Raw genomic sequence first — 20,419 nt, 5'->3', positions numbered from 1 at the left:
CGAGATTTGTTTATAAAGAAACAATCTTTCTCTTCATGATTGGTTTACCACAAAAGTTACATGACTTCGGAAAATCCTTCTTCTAATAAGAACCTTGAAAAGGTGCCTTTGATCTAGACTTTTTGAAACCTCATTTGTTAAAGAAAGTTCCTTGAATGATCCCTTGCCTTTTGATTGACTTTATTGTATTCATCTAGTAAAGATGCTTCCACATCTACTAGCCTTAAAGTTGGTAAGTTTGTGAGAGTAGTAACAATATTACTAAGCTCATCTTGGGGAAAGTCTGTAAAACTTGGGGCAAGCTCTTAAAGAGTACAACTATGACCACATCCTCCTCTATAGAATTATAGTGGCTTGAATGGAATGATTAAGGACATGGATTAGGCATGATGACTAACTTAAGCAAAGATATTAGAGTTAATCAAAATGATTAGATAAATGATCAGCATAATGACAACATGAGACTAGAGAACGAGAGTGTACTCTTGTATTAAGAGTCTTTAAATAGACATGAGTACAAGGGTTTAAAAGATAATTAATAACTAATCTTTCCTAGATTTGAGCACCACCAAAAGAGCACCCTTTGCTTAGATCTGAGTGCATGAAAGCTTATTCTCCCACAAGCTATCCCACAAGTTCTTTTAGCTGATGTGGAGGGTTGAATAGACTATAATAGCCTTTGCTAGTATTTGCTTTTGACCTTAGAACATATTTCCCTTAGTCCCAATGTCACATACATGAGTATTTTGGTGTATTATTTCAACAAAGCATTAATAGTTCACAAGTTATGCTTGATCAATTATAAATTAGACACTCCCACTCATACTCAAATTTTACCACATACGTTTTTGCGACATAAGGTTATAGTTTTACTTACATGAAGATGATCACATAGATAAAAAATGATATCACATAGATCAAGAAAACTAGTAACAAATGTAGATATATTTCCACACAAGCTATGCCACAAAGAAGAAACACCAAGATAAAAAGAAGCTCTTACTAGAGCCAAAATGTCTACAATGTAAGTAAAGTACTATAAAATCACTCACACAAATAATGTCAATAAAGAAGGCAAAATTCCATATGATTCACAAAGAATCTCCAATTCACGAATATCATCTCTCACGAAGAAAATTATCATTAAATGTCCTAATCATAAAAAAGACCGAAAATATCACAAAGATAACAACGTTGCATTAGAGGTCAGGCACAAAATATCACAAAGATAACAAGGTTGCATTAGAGGCCATTCACAAAATATCACAAAGATAATAAGGTTGCATTAGAGGTCATTTACTTGAATGAAGATGTATCCCATACTACATCTAGTTGAATGTATGAGTTCATTACAACTAATGAGACACAACAAGCTCCCCAAAAGCACCAAAGGTTGGCCTAACATATAACCTCTTTGCCAAAGTTTCAAAAAAGAAAGAAAAGCCACGACCAGTTTATCAACCCATATGCTCAACCAATAATCCCAAAACCCTTTTTCTCATTCTGCCAACTTGTAAGAAAGTACGAATAAACATTTTCAATATCCAAAAGAAATCATGAATTACTGCTAAACATTTAACATTTTGCTTGCAAAAAGCTCTCACATATATCGCCAAATTCAAGGATACACAATCTGATTTCCAAAGAATATAGCATGGAAATTCCCAATAGAATAAACAGAATGACCAAACTTCTTTCCAAACAACCAAATTAACTTTGTGATTATCAAAAAAATTAAAACTGTAACGTGAAAATTTTGCCTTAACAAACCTACCCTTCTAAAAAATAAGTAGATATATTTTAATGTGACCACCTAACACAATGCACGGCTTTGGTTTTGTAGTGGCATATAGTGAGAGTAAAGAAAACCTATTATTATTAGTATCATGAACACATATTCAAACAGATAAGAACCTTATTCACTCCAATGCATTTTTTTTAATGGTGCTTATTTGATTTCACAAAGAAAACCTTAGGCTTCCTAAGGTCCCAAACGTTACTTCAGGCTTTCCATTATCCCAAAAATTACTTTAAAGGTCATTTGTAAACCTCACACTTATTTTTCAACAGAGCAAGAGCACAAAATAAGAGCACAAAGACACGTGTCCATGGAAAAACAAATCAGACATGTTATTTATAAACAATAGAAACAAGACAAGAGGACGTACACACAAGGAAAGCCAAGTACACAAATGAAACCTAGAGGAAACAAGCTTCTTCCTCACTAAGACCAACAAATGTACAAACTTCTGGCGAGAGAGTTACGGATTCATCTCCATCGACAATGGCTTTTTTGAATTTCTGTGTTCTTTCCCGTACAGAAAGATACGATGTGCTGTAGTCACGCGGTGATTAGGCTTCTTGATCATCATCAACGACGATGGGATTCCCCTGAATCGCTAGCTCTGTAGTGTGGTTGCCATGCACGTTTGTACTCCATCATGATCTTCACTTTCGTCATCTTCATCTTCTTTGTCGGACTGGCATGCATTGGATTTAAATATCTGACATAAGGAGTATCTGTAAAGAAAATTTCTTCTATGTCTATGCATTGGGTGAGGTGAGGAAGCTTCATAACTTTCCATACTGCAGTAGATCTTCTCTTGTTTATACCCAAACCAATCTTGGGAATTATCCACAATGTTGCTGGGTAATATTTTCCAGTGCGGACCATTTTCAAGAGAGTGCTATGGAGTGAAGCGCAAAGTTTATTGGCTATATAATTATCTATGTATACATAAGCCCGCTCAAATAGATTCACATGCGACAAACAAACTTTGTTCTTTAAGTTCGCCTCGCCATATAGAGCGTACAACTGATGTCCTCTTGTAGTGAGGAGGTATTGTGCGAGAAGAACTTGAAATGTAGTTTGTGTAAGTCCTTCATGATGCAGTACCCTATCATGCCTTTGAATGTATGCATCTTAATTTGTCTAAGACCTCTACACATCACTAAGGCACCCTCTGGTTTGAAAAAGCCCCACCCTAAATATCGTTTTATGGTTTTGCCTATACTTATGAAGGATGGAGCCATTAAACTCGCAACCATTTGAAAATGTAACTGGTTCAAAGTACCACCTTTCTCTAGTGCAAAGAGCCCTTTTAAACAATCCATTCTTATAAACTCTTCCAGTGGTTCCCAACATGACAATTTTATGTCTCCATTCTCGATAACCACGGTCACCGATACTTCGAAGAGCTTTGTCTTCTCTGGATTGAATCCAGGTGTGATAACCATGGTCACCGATACTTCGAAGAGCTTTGTCTTCTCTGGATTGAATCCAGGTGTCTTGTGGATAGAGGGCTCGACTCTGCATTTTTCTCACTTGTACTGGGTTGTTTACCTTTGGTGTCACGATGTGTAGATCCTACACAAAAACAAGGAATAAGCACTCAAATATACGGCTAATATACGACTAATAAGCAATCAAATAAATTGTCATTCGTCAATTGTTTACAACGACGACTGTACAGAATGTTAGCAACGCCGAGTACTACTGTAAGCACATGCTAACATTGCGTATGATTTAGCGCATGCTAATGCTGCATGTGGTTTTCATGCATTGTTATTTACTGTTGTATTTAACAGTGTGATTAATCAATCAATATGTGCCCACAATGTTTAATCAATATGCGCCCACAATGTTTAATCAATGAACATGCTAACGTTGCGTGTGATTCGTGTTCATATTATACTCATTAATCAACACAACTAATCGAATGTGCGTTGTTATTTACTGTTGTATTTAACAGTGCAATTAATCAATCAATATGCGCCCACACGTTTAATCAATAAACATGCTAACGTTGTGTGTGATTCATGTTCATATTATACTCAGTAATCAACATGACTAATCAAATGTGCGTTGTTATTTACTGTTGGATTTAACAATGCAATTAATCAATCAATATGCGCCCACAACGTTTTAATCAATGAACATGCTAACGTTGCGTGTGATTCATGTTCATATTATACTCATTAATCAATACGACTAAAATAATATGCACCCATTAATCAACAACAGTAATATTGCTCCTTAAAGAACGAGAGGTATATACGAACCAGAGGATCGAGCTCCCGGCTTGATCGCATGCAAATTACGAACTATGGAAGGGCCTTTGGGAGGAGTGAGAACTTGACTTGGCACACAACCACCTTGTCGTCTGGGCACAATGGATGTTGATGGATACTGCAAAAGTGGTGCTGGTGGTCGTGAAGGATTGGAGGTCGACGGACCACTTCATCAGAGGGGAAACATGAAGGATGGCGGTCAATTTGCATGATATTCATGATGTCATGAATGGCTTTTCTTTTAGGAGCCATAGGAGTGATGACTAAGACAAGGAGGATAACAAAACAAAGATAACAAACTCAAGAAACACAGAGCAGACGAGAAACTACATGAAGAAGACAACCCGGACTATGATCATTAAATAGGCGAGTAGACCATATGCAATAGAAAGCGTCCAAAAGCCATGACTATCCACGACAGAGCTCCAGAAGCCGAAATATGATGCCCTTCCAGAAGGAACCCGCGAACTATCACAACTAGAAGGCCTCAGAAGGACTATGCCCACGAAACCGCGAACCATCACCACAGCATAGGCACGTGGGTATATATGCATGCCCACGAAACCATCACAAATGGCCTTGGACGGACCGTGGCCATGAAACCGGCAGCATGGGCAAGAAGCAGCGAAAAATCAAGGCCTCGGCATTCGCATGGAAGACGACGACAGACAAAAACAATAGATTGAAGATTCGCCCGAAACACGACAACGGGAACCATACCAACAAGCATGCTCGCAGCATGCAAAGACACGTGTCCAAACTTACCTTAGCAGCTATTCCTTGCATAATTAATTAATGGCAACCAAAAAAAACGTTGTTCGAACAAATAGGAACCTTTTCAACGGGGCGCCTACACAGAGCTCTTCAAAATTTGGGGAAAAAAAATGAGGCAAGCTTGGTACGGGGCTCTTGTGCAGCTAGGGGATATTTCAGCCCATGTGGGATGCCATGTGCAACTGGTCGTCTTCATTCTGCAGTGCCAGCCACCCGAGGCAAGCCTCTGCACTCTCCCCTAAGAGAAAACTCTGCATGCATCTAGTATCACGACTAGTGCAAAGCCCCCCCCCCCCCCCCACACACACATACACAGGTGAAACCACCCCCGCCCCCTCCTCCCCCCCACCCTCCCCATCCACCCCCCTCCACACACACACACACAAGTGCAAAGGTGGAAACATGCATCATTGTTTTTTTAATTTTTGCTCTCTCTCTCTCTCTCTCTCTCTCTCTCTCCCCCACACACACACACACAAATCATTCCTTTTTATTGTTCGAACGACATGATGATATCATGTCACCCAATATAATATGCTGCATATACAATGCAGAGAGTGAGAACTTTGAAAGGAAGTGAGGTTATGAGGAGCATTCTCTATGTGGGTGATAGCAGCTGCTCTCACATCAAGGTCTCCCTCTGGAATAACACCGCCTGCTGCCATGATATTTCTGCTGGTGATATCGTTTTCCTGCAAAGTTAGTGCAAGTTGACCTCATCAAGCAAAGTTGTATTTGAAATCCGGAGAGTTCAAGACAATTCATTTTCATGGAGTTGCTGGAAAATATGCATATTTAAGGGTTTTTTAAATTTAGAAAAGAGTGAAAAATACCCCTTCAACTTAAATGTTATATGGGGTTTGAATACGAGAGTGCTGCACTTCATGTATAAATGACATTCACCCCCAACTTCTAAGGCCCGTTACACATCGCCATACCCCTGCCTGCCCATGCTGATGTGGTGGGGATATCCACCGCCCATAATTCACGGGCAGGCAATCTCCCCCGCCCATACATGGGCGGTGGGGTATGTGTAACGGGCCTAAGGCTGTTTCCATTTTTATAGACTTTTGACACTTGTTAAATGTATTGTGGCATGCTGATTATGGTGTACTTTGGTGCAATTAGCTTAATTTAAAGAGATAAGAGTTGATAGATTGAGACATGCACACCCAATTGGGTCCGAGCTAGCCCACTAAGGGGACCCCACCTTGCACTGTATTTGCTTGTATTGCTGGCTTATGATGAATACGTCAATGATCTGACCTTTGTGGACAATTGTTGATTGGAGTTTGGAGAACATCGTGTATGGGGCCTAAAATTGAGTGTCAAACATATCTTTGAAGTTGATGATGCAGTGGGCTGGAAACCACTACGCTCTTTGGAAGTGGCCAAAGATTTGCTGAAGGCCCTGGTTGATGTCAAAAGCTGACCCATGGACTGTATTTGAGTGGTAGTCCAATGGGGGGAAGGCATGCGCGAGGTCCTTGATGAGCATGAAGAACCTGATTGTGGTTGACTAGATGTGTGATTGTGCTCACCCATGCTGATCCTGTGCATAAGCAGGCTGGATGCTTGAATCACGCGGAAGCTTATAGACAAGGATTATACTTTGATTAATGGGATTGAGCATCTTCAATCTTAGTGATGAATAGCACAATATGAAGAGGATAAAGTGCACGCATAGAGAGAGAGAGAGAGAGAGAGAGAGAGAGAGAGAGAGAGAGTTGTATTAACGTCTTCAAAAGGCCAAAATGACCTATGAGATCAAAACATTGAAAGATGCTCATGGCCTTTGCAACTATGATATATAATAATGGGGCTAAAGGGCAGCCCTGTCGTACTGAGCGAGAAATCTGAAACCGCTCTCTGCTATCACTGCAAGAGAGCGCTCTACTATGGGCATCACGATACATGCATGAAACTCCCTTGATCCATCTTTGAGAGAAGCCCATATGGCTGAGAGTACCCTCAAGGAAGTCCCAATCCACTCTATCATAGGGCTTCTCAAAATCAAAGAGTAGAATGGCTAAGGGCTGATTACTTGCTTCAGCCCATTTGACGGCCTCCCAAAACGAGAAAATGTTATCAAAGATGCTCCTGCTGTGTAAGAATCCATTGTGAGTATCATGAATGAGAGCTTGCGAAATTGGCTGCAATCTGATGCTCACTGCCTTAGCAAGAATTTTATAGGCAGTCCCAAGTAAGGTGATAGGTCTCCACTGGCCAATCAATGTCTTATCCCCCCTCTTAGGAATAAGATAAATAAGCCCCTCAGTGAGAGAAGAAGGCATAGAGCCTGTGTCCCACATCTCCCGCAGAGCCGATGTGATCTCAGCCCCAATCTCATCCCAAAAAGTAATGAACAAAACAGGGAAGAGGCCATCCTCCCTTGGACACTTACCATGAGGTAAGGCATGAAGGGCATGATTGAACTCCTGCGTAGAGAAAGGGGCATCCAGAGCGGCACACTTCTCCTCAGTGATCAAATGTGGCAATGCATTCCAAAGCTTCCTCTGTGTCCTATGTCTCAAATCAAAGCGCGGCTCAACACTAAGAAGCTGGCGATAGAAATCAGTGGCAATCTGTCTAACCATAAGAGTATCTGAGTGAAGAGTGCCATGTGATCTTGCAACTACCTGACACTATCTCTGGCATGAGATGATGGGCCATGAATAGCAAAGAAATGTTTGTTACATCTGCCATCCATCTATGTCCAAAAGGATTCCTGGGCATGGAAACGGTACTCCACGCGCTGCTCAAGAGAGTGATGAAGTTCTGCCCTAACAATATATAAAGAATTTGCAACCCATTGAGCATGAGGATGTTTCTCGTGCTCTTTCTGCAAGGCAGCCAATCTACTACATCTAATAGCCCTTTCTAAATCCAAGGCCTCTTGCCTCTTAGATAGGTAACATGTGTGATAAAAGTCGCTATCATCATAGAGAGCAGAGGCCAGGCTTTGAGAGGCCTGTAAGAAATCATGAGATCTCCAAATATCAAGCATACGACGCGATAGCTCTGCATTTGAAAACAAATGATCAGGGATGCGTACATGGGGTGTTGATCCATGGCAATTCGGATCTCTAATACATAAAACCACTGGGCAATGATCCGATTTGGAGGTGCTTGTAGCAATAAAAGTATGTCCACCTCTATTAAGCACTCTATCATCCACATAAAATCTGTCTAACTGTGCATAGATACATCCTGCATCTCTTCTCCTATTAGACCATGAATAAAGAAGAGTGGATGGACTCCTCAAAATGTCATCCTCATGCCAACAATCTTTGCCATGAATGGAGAGTATAAACCTCTCCCAAGACGCTCTTTCAAGAGGATGCACCAAGCCCTCATGTCCACCTCTTTTATCCGTTGGCATCTCAACCATGTTAAAATCCCCACCAATAATCCAATGGTCGGCAAGAGGCATCATTGTAGTGAGAGATTTCCAAAAGGCAATCCTCTCGCCTCTATGGTTAGGAGCATAGAGGTTGAGAATGCCAATGCGTGTAGTACCCTGCATAAGAAGGATCCACTGCGCTCTCGCAGGAAAAATGACACCATGTCCAATGATGCAAGGCAAGATCAAAGCTGAAACAGAGATACAGACACCACTTTTGGTACCAACAGCTGGTGACCAAAAGGTGTGTCCCGAGAGAAACTTGCCTGATCTCCCACACTGGCTAGCATCCAGTTTATGCTCTTGCAAGAGCAATACATCCGTAAGTCCACCTGTGACTGCACAATGAAGCTGGGTTTTTACAATTTGTTTCCACCGACGCGGAAAAAAACCCCAAGACCCTGAATGTTCCAAGAGACAATCCTGATAAGGACTGAGAGTAGGAGCGACCAGATCTTGTGGTCGACGAAGGACCCCCTTTAGAGGCGGAAGTACATCTCGCATAGGTAAGGGAGGGAAAATCTGACGATGTAAACCTTACCTCTCTCTCCCACTCCGGCGAAAAGCCAGGGCTCGTCCTCAGAACTGGAGAGGTACCATGACATTGCGAATGCGCAACATCATCCTCAAGGGTACAATCATCGCGTAACTGTAATGCAGCATCCTGTTGTGAAGGATCTAGATCATGTGCCTGCAAAGCCTCATCCTCCAAAGAAGGATCAACATCCTGTGAGGCAAGAGCTGCATAGGGGTTAGGGTGCTCCATAAGGGGTGTGGGTGAAGGGGCAGGTACGGGGGTCCGAGGGTGCCTGCCATCCCTAACCACAACCCAACACTGTGTGGTATGTTGTGGCAAAGGAGCAACTAGAGTCTCGGCAACTGCAGAAGGCCTCTAGGCTCTGATGGGTGGGACCACGCCGCCTCCTAGCATGGCCCCTCGATCTGGGACAATCTCTAGCAATGTGACCCTGTCAGGACAAATCCAGGTCTGCGTGCAATCTCCATTCTCTGGTGGAAATGAGATCCGTCAGGTCTCTGAAGAAAAACATGATCATCAGTAATCGATGGATCAGGAGGAATAAGCACAAGGACCCGGGGTACACCATCAAGAGTGGCGGTAACGGCCGCGGAAGCTGAGGCAGGAGAGCTCGGAAGGGCTGGTACCTCTAGAACTTGGCCAAAGGATGCCCCTATGGAAGCTAAAAGCTTCCGATAGGACCGAGGAAGAGCAGGGAACCATAGTGAGACCGGGGTAAGGCGCTGATCCTCCGCCACAAGATCAAAGCCCACCTGGTACTGAAAGAAAAATCTTCCTAGGACCAAGATGAAAGGGGCTGCCAGCCAAAACCTGAGAAGTAGCTTTTGAAGAATGAAAGTCCACTTGGAAGAAGCCTCGACCAAGCAAACGAGTATATCCTGAAAGTGCACAATCAGCTCTGAAGGGAGAGCTGCTAGAAGCCATTCACGGGCCTACGAGCGAGAGGGGTGGGAACCATAAACTCTCGCAACAAGGGTGGTCTGGACCTCAAGGTCAATGGCGTGCTGAAGAGAGGTGAGCTCGTCTTGTGAAAAATTGATGATTCTCCCAGCCAATGGGGGTGGCCGTTGATGAAAGATTGGCTGCGGTAGAAGAAGCCATAAAGCCAATCAAAAAAATGGGCGGCCGACTTGAATCCAAATAAAATTGCTGCTGATAAAGAGGCGGGTGCAGAAGAGGGGGGGGGAAGGCGGGAGCAGAAGGGCAGGAGCAGCTGGGGTAGAAAAAGCAGCTGGGGCAGGTGGGGGCAGCAGATGGACAGGAGGGGCAGCAGAAGGGCTGGCGGGGGCTGAAGAAGGGCAGGTGAAGGCAGAAGAGGGGCAGGCGGAGGGCTGCAGAAGGGCTGGTGGGAGCAGCAGGAGGGCTGGCGGGGGCTGAAAGAGGGCAAGCGGGGGCAGCACAGGGGCAGGCGGGGGGCTGAAGATGGGCAGGCGAGGGCAACAGAGGGCAGTCGGCGGGGGCAGCAGAGGGGTAGGCGGGGGTAGGAAAATCAGCAGTGCAAGCTCACAACTCAGCTCCTCAGGGCTTCGCCTTCCTCCTCGGGGAGAATTCTGGCTCCCCAGATCTCTGATGCACAAAACTACGGAACAACGGTCTGACTTTGAGGTGCGTGGGGCAATGAAGATAGTGCCCTTGGCAGTGTGATTGAATACATCCCTGGCTCAAATAATCTGGTTGCCGATGCTCTCAGTGGAAAAGGCACAACTCAAAATTTGCATGAGTCCACCTTGCTTGAAATACAAGGAAAAGATCTTGATAGTATGAAGGCACAATACAAGGATTTGTTGGAATTTGGGATTCAGTATAGATTGGCCCTATAGTTAGAACCGGGTTACTATACCATCCATGATTACTTGGAAGCAATGAACTTACTGCCAAGCTAAGTAGGAGGGAATGTCACATTCACCCTACATTGGCGGACTACTTGGAAGCAATGAACTTACCGCCAAGCTAAGTAGGAGGGAATGTCATATGCACCCTGCACTGGAGTGCTATGTGACACACTGGCTCTACATCAGTGCAACATTCATCACTAGGATTTACCTTTTTAGGAATATTTGTCGTATGCTGTGACCCCATTGTGAGCCCCAGTCCGGGACATGTCTAGCACGAGCTACGTACGTCAGTCTCCATAGCCATAGAGTGTCTGCATGTGTCAGTCCTCTTACCCACTTGGAGAATCCATCAGATAGGCTCATGTAGAAGTCAACCTTAGCCATAGTCATGCATTAGCAAGCATATAGGACAATTGCACATGGGCCAGCTCATAAGGCACCTCAACATGGGTTCGCCTGGCACATGGGTCTAGGATCCTATACCAATGCTCCTAGACATATTGGCCATCTTCTTGCCCATGGATAGCATAGGTAGCCAGTCGGCAGCCTACAAAGGCCTCCATAGTGCAGTCAGCCAGGATCAATAGCTCCCTTTCATCAGTTGGCCAGCATGCACTAGCATTTAATGTCAAAACAGGCCGACACTTGTTTTACTGGCTGACTAGCATCAAAAAATCATATATAAGCAGCACTTATCATTCAGCCTAATTCATTCCACAGCAAACCAGTTCACAGCAGTTTCCAAGCAGTTTTGGTGTGCTTAAGCCTCCGGCTTTCTTATGCATACTTTCAGCAGCCATCATCTTGGTGTGCTACCATTCCCAAGGCTTCCTTGAAGAGTATATGAAACCGGCCTTCAGAAAACTTGATGGGCGGTGAAACAAACACTCGCACACAAAACACTTCATCACCCATGGGGACCTGGAAAAGAAAACAAACAGGGGGAGCTAGAGTGCTCCTACAAATAATACACGGACACCGATTGGCACCAAAACGCAGTGGAGCCCCTTGCGGTATTACAAATCCACCAATAGGATCCCTTATAGTTTCACCCAGGTCTTCCACATGAGTGCTTAGCAAGCCTTACCCCATGTCTTCTTCATCAAGAGCCATTCACAAAGCCTTAACCCTTGATCTTTGTCTTCAAAAAGCCCTTAAGCTAAGTGTTCGAGGACCTCGTACACACTCAAGGCTCAAGACTTGCTAGCCGGCACCTCTCATGGCGCTCTTGCTCTCTTGCAAGTCTACCTTGGATGTGTCCCATGATCCAAGTCCTACCACTTGCTAGCCAAGGCACTTTTCAGAACACCCTTGCTCTCTCTTCATAAGGAGATGAAACCGGCTTTCAAAACAGTTTCCATCGTGGCCTTCCCATGGAGTGTTTTCTGAACCAAACACTGTAGCACTCCAGACGAACAGATTTTTGACTCCATAAAGGCTCACGCTGTAGCCCTCTGTGCGTCTGACCATGAGAGGACCCTGTAATCTGCCTCTTAGTCACATCTTGCCTTCTCAGTCACAGTCCCGAGAGCATAGATCTAGAGAGCGCCAAGCAGCCTCTCAAACTCACAAAGCCCGGTGCAACTCTAGCACAAAGTAGATGAAGGCGCATATGAAAGGGGGGGGAGGGGGCGAAGGTTATGATGACGATGCAGGCTTGTTCCACGTTGCAGATAAACCGCCTGCCTGGCTGCTTCCACTCATGCGACCGCCACCAGCACGTGACCTTTGCCTGGCTGCTTCCACACGTGCTTCCACGTCCGCCAGCACCTGTTGTTTCGCTGCTGTGCGGCCATCCCTTGCACCGCCTTCCCAAACCAATGTGCATCGCCCCGCCTGTACCAGCACCAGAGCTCATCGCCTCGTCTGCACCACCACATGAGGCCATGCTCGCCATAGTCGAAGGAAAACAAACCAAGTGATGACCCGTGCTCTCTCTCTCTCTGTCCAACGCTACCTGCGCTGAGGTTCTGCGTGTTGTTTGTGCTTTCTGGCGACCAGCCATGCGCTTGCATACACCACACGACTCCACACGCCGCATGACAACTCTTGTAGCCAGCCCACATGAGAGAGAGAGAGAGAGATAGTCAGACTGTGACCGCAACATGATGCGCCACACCCACACGACACTCGACGATGACCCACACCCCGAATCTCCGCCACCGTGCGCCTTTAATAAAGATGTGATTTCGCTTTTCTCCAAAAAGCCAAAAGCAAATAATAAAAACGCATACTTCCATAAAAATAATATTTTAAATCATCAAAGGTTTAAAAACCTTATAAACTTTAAAATCCTCTTTTGTCCCTTTCACACTTGGGCTGGTCACACATATAGGTTTCTTTTTTATATCCAAACTGATGCCATTCACACTGTCCATCCCGTGCTCGTGCCCACCTGCGTATTCTCTAGAGAAAAACACAGGGTCATAACATACCCCCCTCTTGAAAAATAGCAAGCGTCATCGATTGCACTCAATAACACAGTAAGGCATCGTATTTGCAAAGATTCCCCATATGACAAAAGCAATGCCCCTCCTGTGCATCTGGGTGATGAAACAATCATCTTGGACAAAATAGCCACACTGTCACATCAGAGTGACAAACAACTCTTGCTTGTTCCTTTAGAACCTGCAGCAAAAGTCTAAAACCAAGTGGAAACACGTAACCTCTGTCAGCCAAAAACAAAACCATGCATCATTCTACATATGACAACATATGCATGACACATATATGCATTCGCAAACAATATGCTTCTGAAGATGCTCTACCCACTCCAAAATAACAGTCTCAGGGTTGCTCGCAAGCCTTACACCCATGGGTATCCCTACAGGACCCACGACTGAAGGTACAACATGAGCATATGAAAGCACTCAATGCATCTAAACTATACATCCACTAAGTACTTCCCACATATGTCTCATGGCCATCTCGCATGAATCACACCCAGTGATGGTTTTGGGTGCTGTGGATGTATCAGATGAGGCTCAGACGGAAGTGGAGGAACTTGATGAGGTTCTTATTCCCGAGCCGATACTGGCACACAAGGAAAGAAAGGTACAAGGTAAAGTTTCCCGTCTCTATCTTGTGAAGTTCAAGAACTGTTCACCGATGGATGCGAAGAGGATGGAGGAGGGTGACTTAGCAGATTCACCTAAGTATTGCAGCTTTATCTTGATGCCTTTGAGTTGGAGCCGACTCTTGCGACAGCTCATTCAGGTTTAGCAGAGCATAGGTCTGGAGCATTGCCTGATGCTCAAGAGGGGGGGTAGCGCCTCCGCTCCCTTGTTACAGACAGGCTCAGTTGTCATCTAGGAGTCGCTTGGTGACATCTTTGTATTCACCCGAACGCACTGAGGCTGACAGTACATCTGCTTATGGGATTTCTATGATGTTGTGTACTAGTCACATGAGATGGTAAAGTTGGGTATGGTTCACAGTCGGCCGCACCATGAACTATAACTGCAACTATGGATAACTCTATGGAGGGCATAAGTCTTGCGAGCAGTCCTAGAGTTTGTTTGGTGTAGGTGCTTGAATGGATGCCTATGATCAAATACGAGTAAACACATTTGCAAAGTCTCATCAAATTAAATTCTGACATCATGTACACATTATGTTTTAAATATACTCAAATTAATAGGACATTTGGCATCACAATATATAATAAGTGAAAAATATAAATATACTAGTAGTAGAATGTCATGGATCGAAGCCCGTTTTGCAAAAGACATGTGCACGAAAAATGCTATAAATACATCTATTCTCTACGTGGAGCTGGCAGTTGCCTTCACAAACCATAATTCACTAGCAACTCCTCACTACAATGCAACTATCAACTAGCATTGACTACAGTGTATCTAGGTACATCTCTACTCATGTGCATTGGCTCATGAGCATTGGCTCATGTGTATCTAGGTACATCTCTACTCATGTGCATTGGCTCATGAGCAGTGTCACACTCCACAAAAGTACAATTAGTTCTTTCATTCCTCCCTCTGTTACTATTGATTATGGATCGAACTCTATTTGTGCATGTATGCATAGACTTTCCGAGGTATTATTGTATTCTGGTGCCATTGGATCCTGGTACCCTTGGGAATACATGGGTAATACTCTGGATGTGTTAGGATGAGATGCATGTATGTTGGTATGATACATCAAGTACTTTATTATGTTCATGGATGCTGCTTGCACTCCACCCAAGTGGTAAGCACAAGTCCCTAATGAAGCATAGTAGATCGCCACTGCTATACATAGTAAGGAGCTACCTTCCGAACCCCATGAAGCCTCCGTGAAGATACCACCGGTGACAAACTGTCGAAAGTCATAGCCTTCAACCCATCTTTTGCACCATAACACTTCAACTGCTTCTTGTTCCTAGCTGACTACTTCTTGTCCTTGGTGTCTTTTCTCGTGAGCTTCATCTTTAGCTTTTGCTCTTCACCTCAGGTAGGCAAAGACACACAATCATGCACTATCTCTTGCACTTCCTTTTCACTTTCAACATGTTGAAGCTTTTGATGTGACAACCACAGGCTTGCCTCCTTGAGAAAGTCGACGATATCCCGGCAATTGAAACCGGCCTTTAGAAATTTGATGGGCGGTGAAACAAACACTCGCACACAAAACACTTCATCAATGGGGACCTGGAAAAGAAAACAAATAGGGGGAGCTAGAGTGCTCCTGCAAATAATACATGGACATCGATTGGCCCCAAAACGCAGTGGTGCCCCTTGTGGTATTTCTTTACTTGATCAAATTTGAGTACAAAGTACAACTTGTAGAATCCCCCACCAATAGGATCCCTTATAGTTTCACCCAGGTCTTCCAATGAGTGCTTAGCAAGCCTTGCCCCATGTCTTCTTCGTCAAGAGCCATTCACAAAGCCTTAACCCTTGATCTTTGTCTTCAAAACGCCTTCAAGCTAAGTGTTCGAGGACCTCGTACACACTCAAGGCTCGAGACTTGCTAGCCGGCACCTCTCATGGTGCTCTTGCTCTCTTGCAAGTCTACCTTGGATGTGTCCCATGATCCAAGTCCTACCACTTGCTAGCCAAGGCACTTTTCAGAACACCCTTGCTCTCTCTTCGTAAGGAGATGAAACCGGCTTTCAAAACAGTTTCCATCGTGGCCTTCCCATGGAGTGTTTTCTGAACCAAACACTGTAGCACTCCAGACGAACAGATTTTTGACTCCATAAAGGCTCACGCTGTAGCCCTCTGTGCATCTGACCATGACAGGACCCTGTAATCTGCCTCCTAGTCACATCTTGCCTTCTCAGTCATAGTTCCTAGAGCATAGATCCAGAGAGCACCGAGCAGCCTCTCAAACTCACAAAGCCCGGTGCAACTCTAGCACCAAGTAGAGGAAGGCGCATACGAAAGGGGGGAGGCGAAGGTTATGATGACGATGCGGGCTTGTTCCACGTTGCGGATAAACCGCCTGCCTGGCTGCTTCCACTCATGCGACCCCACCAGCACACGTGACCTTTGCCTGGCTGCTTCCGCACGTGCTTCCACGTCCGCCAGAACCTGCTGTCTCGCTGCTGTGCGCCCATCCCTTGCACCGTGTCACCAAGAGGTGAAACTTTTTGCAGTTGTTTTCCTTATTTACATTTCTTTATAAATATATATTTTTCTTTTCTTTCTCTTTGGTTGCTGTTGCTTTCCCCCGGGATCTCTTGGAAGGGCTTGGGCCATTGCAATGTCAGAATGGGTCAACCAGTGGGACTTTGGACCAGTGGTTGGCTAAGCCTGAGAACTGCATTGAAAGATGAAGGACAGTGTCCAGGACATGGCCATTGAATGAGGGTATAGGCCAGTTTACACTAGTAAGTGGCCGCCACCGAAATGTGAATGTATCTTGAATTCTAAGCAAATTCTGAAGTGACCATAGTGGTCAAAGATGGTCAGGAGACCAGAAGGAATGCAGATGACATCATCCCTAAAATCTAGGGAACTGTTATTTTTGGCAGTGTCGGAATTGAAAAGTGTTCGCGTCAGTTTGTGCGGAATGTCAAGGGGACCAAAAGCTGACAAAGGACTGTTGTGAGAATGTGAACCAGTCAGGAGATTTTTAGCCTGGAAGATTGCATGTGGAAAAGGCTTAAAAATGTGCCAAGTGTCATTTATGCGCATTTTCCTCATTGAGAAGAGGGAAGCGTGGGAATTTGGGCAAAATGAGGCTCATTTGCAGCCATCATGGTGGATTGTTGCAAGAAAAACCAGCATTTGTGGTGCACTCCCTTGCCCTACAACTCATGAATTGAGGGTTGAGCTTGCTCCCCACAGCCTCTCTCTCTCTTTCTCTCTCTTGCAGACTATGGAAATGCTCTCATCAGATAAAATCAGGTACAGTTGTGTGAATTTCATGCTTATATGCAAAGGCTAGTTGCCTCCTTGAACAGGAACCGGTGTAGTTAGTTCCTACACCAAAGCAGGGACGGAAGAGGGTAATAACCTCTTCAATACAATGCTGTTTCAGCACTGTAGGACACCATGCTCTGCTCTTGAAGTCGGCTGCCACTCTCCCGTGCCAGTGGGGGTGGGGGGGGGGGGGGGGGGGGGGGGGGGGGGGCTACTGAGATAAATGCTCGTAACGGTTCTTTGACACAATCGTATCTTCCTAAATCCTGCCAGCTTGGCGTGCCTGTCGGCACCGCTCTGCTCTGGAAGTCACTGGCAGTTCCGCCTCGGGCCCACGGTCTGCTACTCTCTTGCGCCGGTCTCAATTGAGGTCGGGTCTTGGCGGTGTCCCTCCCATCCCCTTGAGGAGGATTTGAACTGGGCCCGTGAAAAGAAGGGTGGGGTGGGGGTTCCTCTTGGATTGCCAATGAGGACAAGCTCTAGCGAGGTGTCCCATGTGTTGACAAATGAAACATTGGCCTAGGAGGCCATAGTACTCAACTCTTTGCAAAGTAGGGTCTCCCAAAAGGCTAGGAAGCGATATGGCATGAGGTACTAACTCCTATGATGCAATGCAGATACGAAGGGATGGAATCTCGGCCGTTCGAGCAAGAATCGAAGCAGTAGTTGGGGGGGGGATCCCATCACCCTCCTGATGGCACCGGAGGAGAGGAAGGTATTCCTTCCTAAGTCTAGGAAGCAAATTGTCACAAGAGAGCTTGAGACACCAGCCAAAGGGTTTGACGTTGGGTCGAAGACGTGCTACGAACTCGCAAACCTGATAGTAGCCACGATCCCTAAGGGATCTCTCCGAAGCTGCAGGCGAATTGAACTCAACTTGATAGTAGCCACGATCCCTAAGGGATGAATATCGGAATGGTTTGCTCTTCTGAAAGAGAAGGGTCTGTGTACCGGGTGCTCGATGTTGATCTCGCATCATGTTTGAGTGTCATGGCATGCCTTCTATTGGGTGTCTGGGTGTACTAGGGACTGGGTGTACTAGGGACTGGGCTTTTGATAAGAAGGGATTTCTAGTCAAAGTTGAAAGCTGATGTTTAACAATATGTTTGAAATTGTTACCGATGCCAAGTCCATAAAGCTGAACGTATTTCTATGGATTTTGTGGGTGAATTACCATGGACTTTGAGGGGAAATAATGCCCATATCAGTGATTGTTGATCGACTCACTAAGATGGCGAGATTTATTTCTATGAAAGAGATAATGTCAGCTATGCAACTTGCTCATTTGTTTATTGCGAAGTTGTTTAGCCTTTATGGCTTGCTAGTTGATAATATTAGTGATCGAGATTCTAAGTTAACTGGACATTTCTGGCGAAACACAAAGTTGAGTGTGAGTTTATTTTATCATCTTGAGTCTGATAGGTAGATAGAGCGTGTGAAACAGACCATGGAAGACATGCTGCGTGCATGTCTCTATGAGATAATCTGATTGGGAAGAGTATCTTCCGTTAGTAGAGTTTGCTTACAATGGTGGTAAGCATTTAGCTACGAAAATGAACCCTTTTATGCTGATGTATGTCTATAAGCCCAGAGCCTCGTGGATGATTGGCTTAGAGAGAGCAAGAGATGTTGCTCTTTGCAAGAGAAAGCATAAAGAGTGTGCATGATAACGAGCAATTTTATGCTAAATAGAGTCTTGGAAGAAGGCCAATGGGTTTACTTGAGAATTTCAAAAAGTTCTTAGGTAATGTGGACTGGAAAAGTCGATAAGCTGTGTTCGAGATTTGCTGGACCTTATATGAAGATTAATGAGGTTGCTTATAGGTTGCATCTCCCGGATAGAGTACATATGCATCTTGTCTTTCATGTAAGTAGATTGAAAGAGGTACTTGGTGCAAGAGATAACTTGGTTTTTGACCAAGAGCTCGCAAGACTTGAGGATCTATGTGTTTATGTTCTCCATGTTAGATGGAGGGATCGTACGGATGAAGACAACACTTGGGAGAATGTTGCTTCACTTCGACACCAGTATCCGAATTGTCTCCCGGTCTTCTCTTAATAGCAGGGGATATCACGAGGCTTAGAGACTGGCTGGACATAGTTTATATAGCAGTGTGAATTGGTCATTGGGCTATATACTTGAGTTTGTGGCTTATTCGTAAGTGTGTTGGAGGGACCTCCCAAGGCACCCAGCATGTGGTTAGCCCACTGGTTAGCTGTGCCAAGGGTGTGTGGTATAGGACGCGCATGCCTGGAGGGTATGGACCTGCCATGGTTGTGTTGGTCTCGAGCTCAAGGTTGGCTTACCACTGTGTGTGGTTTGGAGCCTATGGTTTGGTGGCGAGCACGAGTCAAATTCATTTATGTTACCTTGTTTGTATGTACGTGTGTTGATCGGATGTTACGAATTTGCAGTGGCATGGACGTGCTTCTCGGGCATTCAACTGTGAGTATTGGTCTTCAGCGGACACAGATGTACGAGGAATTCTTACTTGGGGTGTTTCAGACCAGCTGCTGGAGATTAAAAACTGTAATTGTGCCTTGGGGATGATGCTCCTGAATGAGTAGGATGTTGATGTTGTTTCCCATGCTGAAGCTCCTCTTGGACAACCATCTTCTATCAGTGGCAATGGGTATCCCCAAGGCCTCAGACGTTCCAAGATGCTATCTGCATGACTCATCTTGGCACAGCCAACACCGGCTAATGGTTTCAGCCAGGTTGAAATTTTCTGAAATAGTGAGAGAAGTCTATGGCCTGATCCAAGATGGCCAAGGAAAACTGAGTCGCAGTAGTTCTTGTGGCCAAGGGCGATGCTCAATGGGAAGGAGAAGGCAACAGCTCCCACTTCCGACCGAGGGAGTGGAGTGAGTGGTGAAGGATCACACAAATACGGTGAGGGACCACCATTTCAGAGAAGGAGCTCAACTCCACGGGGAGGTATGAGAGGAAGGAGTAGTCCACTGCCACATGATCCGAGAGGGGGGGCTGGTAGACTTTGGTGAAAGGACTGCAATTGGCGAGATGATCATGTCCACAGAGTAAGGGTAGTGTGGAGCTAGTTGCTGGACTCGGGAGCGTGATGGAACAGGTGCTACAGAAGGCTGGTGGTAATGAAGAGGCAAGGTGGGGGGCGGTGAGGGAGGCAGGGAAGGGGGGGTGAGAGCGAGAAGAAGATGTCAAGGGAAAGTCGGGGGGGGGGGGGGTGTGGTGGTGCTAGGGTTGGGGTTGTGGGGTGTGGGGTGGGGAGGGGGATGATTTCCCTTGAAGGACCAACCGAAGGACCAAGTGGGGGAGGCACTTGAGAGTACAGGCCCTTGGCATGTTGGGGAGGAGGGTTCGAAGAGGAAGGCCCCATTGGGATAGGACTAGCCCGCCGAATCTCATGAATGACTTTGTGTCTGGATATTTGGTAAATGTGAGTAACAGTTCTTT

At 45.2% G+C, this 20,419-nt stretch overlaps 1 protein-coding gene across 3 annotated transcripts in view; it reads left to right on the top strand.

Annotated features, from left to right (window-relative positions):
• Positions 1 to 4,843: 4,843 nt before the first annotated feature.
• LOC147629792 (uncharacterized) overlaps positions 4,844 to 20,419 on the top strand; it is a 46,537-nt gene continuing 30,961 nt past the window's right edge. For 2 of the 3 annotated variants that reach the window (XM_086811318.1, XM_086811317.1), the window contains exons 1-2: positions 4,844 to 5,063; positions 5,400 to 5,544. In XM_086811318.1, coding sequence (XP_086667444.1) covers positions 4,956 to 5,063; positions 5,400 to 5,544 — 253 coding nt within the window. In that variant the 5' untranslated portion in view covers positions 4,844 to 4,955. The remainder of the gene's footprint in view (positions 5,064 to 5,399; positions 5,545 to 20,419) is intronic. The other variant, XM_086811319.1, reaches the window with a different exon arrangement.

Source organism: Cibotium barometz, chromosome 17 (genome assembly GCF_041138505.1).
Source record: "Cibotium barometz isolate CiBa-2024 chromosome 17, ASM4113850v1, whole genome shotgun sequence".
In the NCBI taxonomy this organism is placed as follows: Eukaryota; Viridiplantae; Streptophyta; class Polypodiopsida; order Cyatheales; family Cibotiaceae; genus Cibotium; species Cibotium barometz.
The sequence above is the reverse complement of the archived record's forward strand: the minus strand, read 5'-3'. Positions and strand labels throughout refer to the sequence as shown.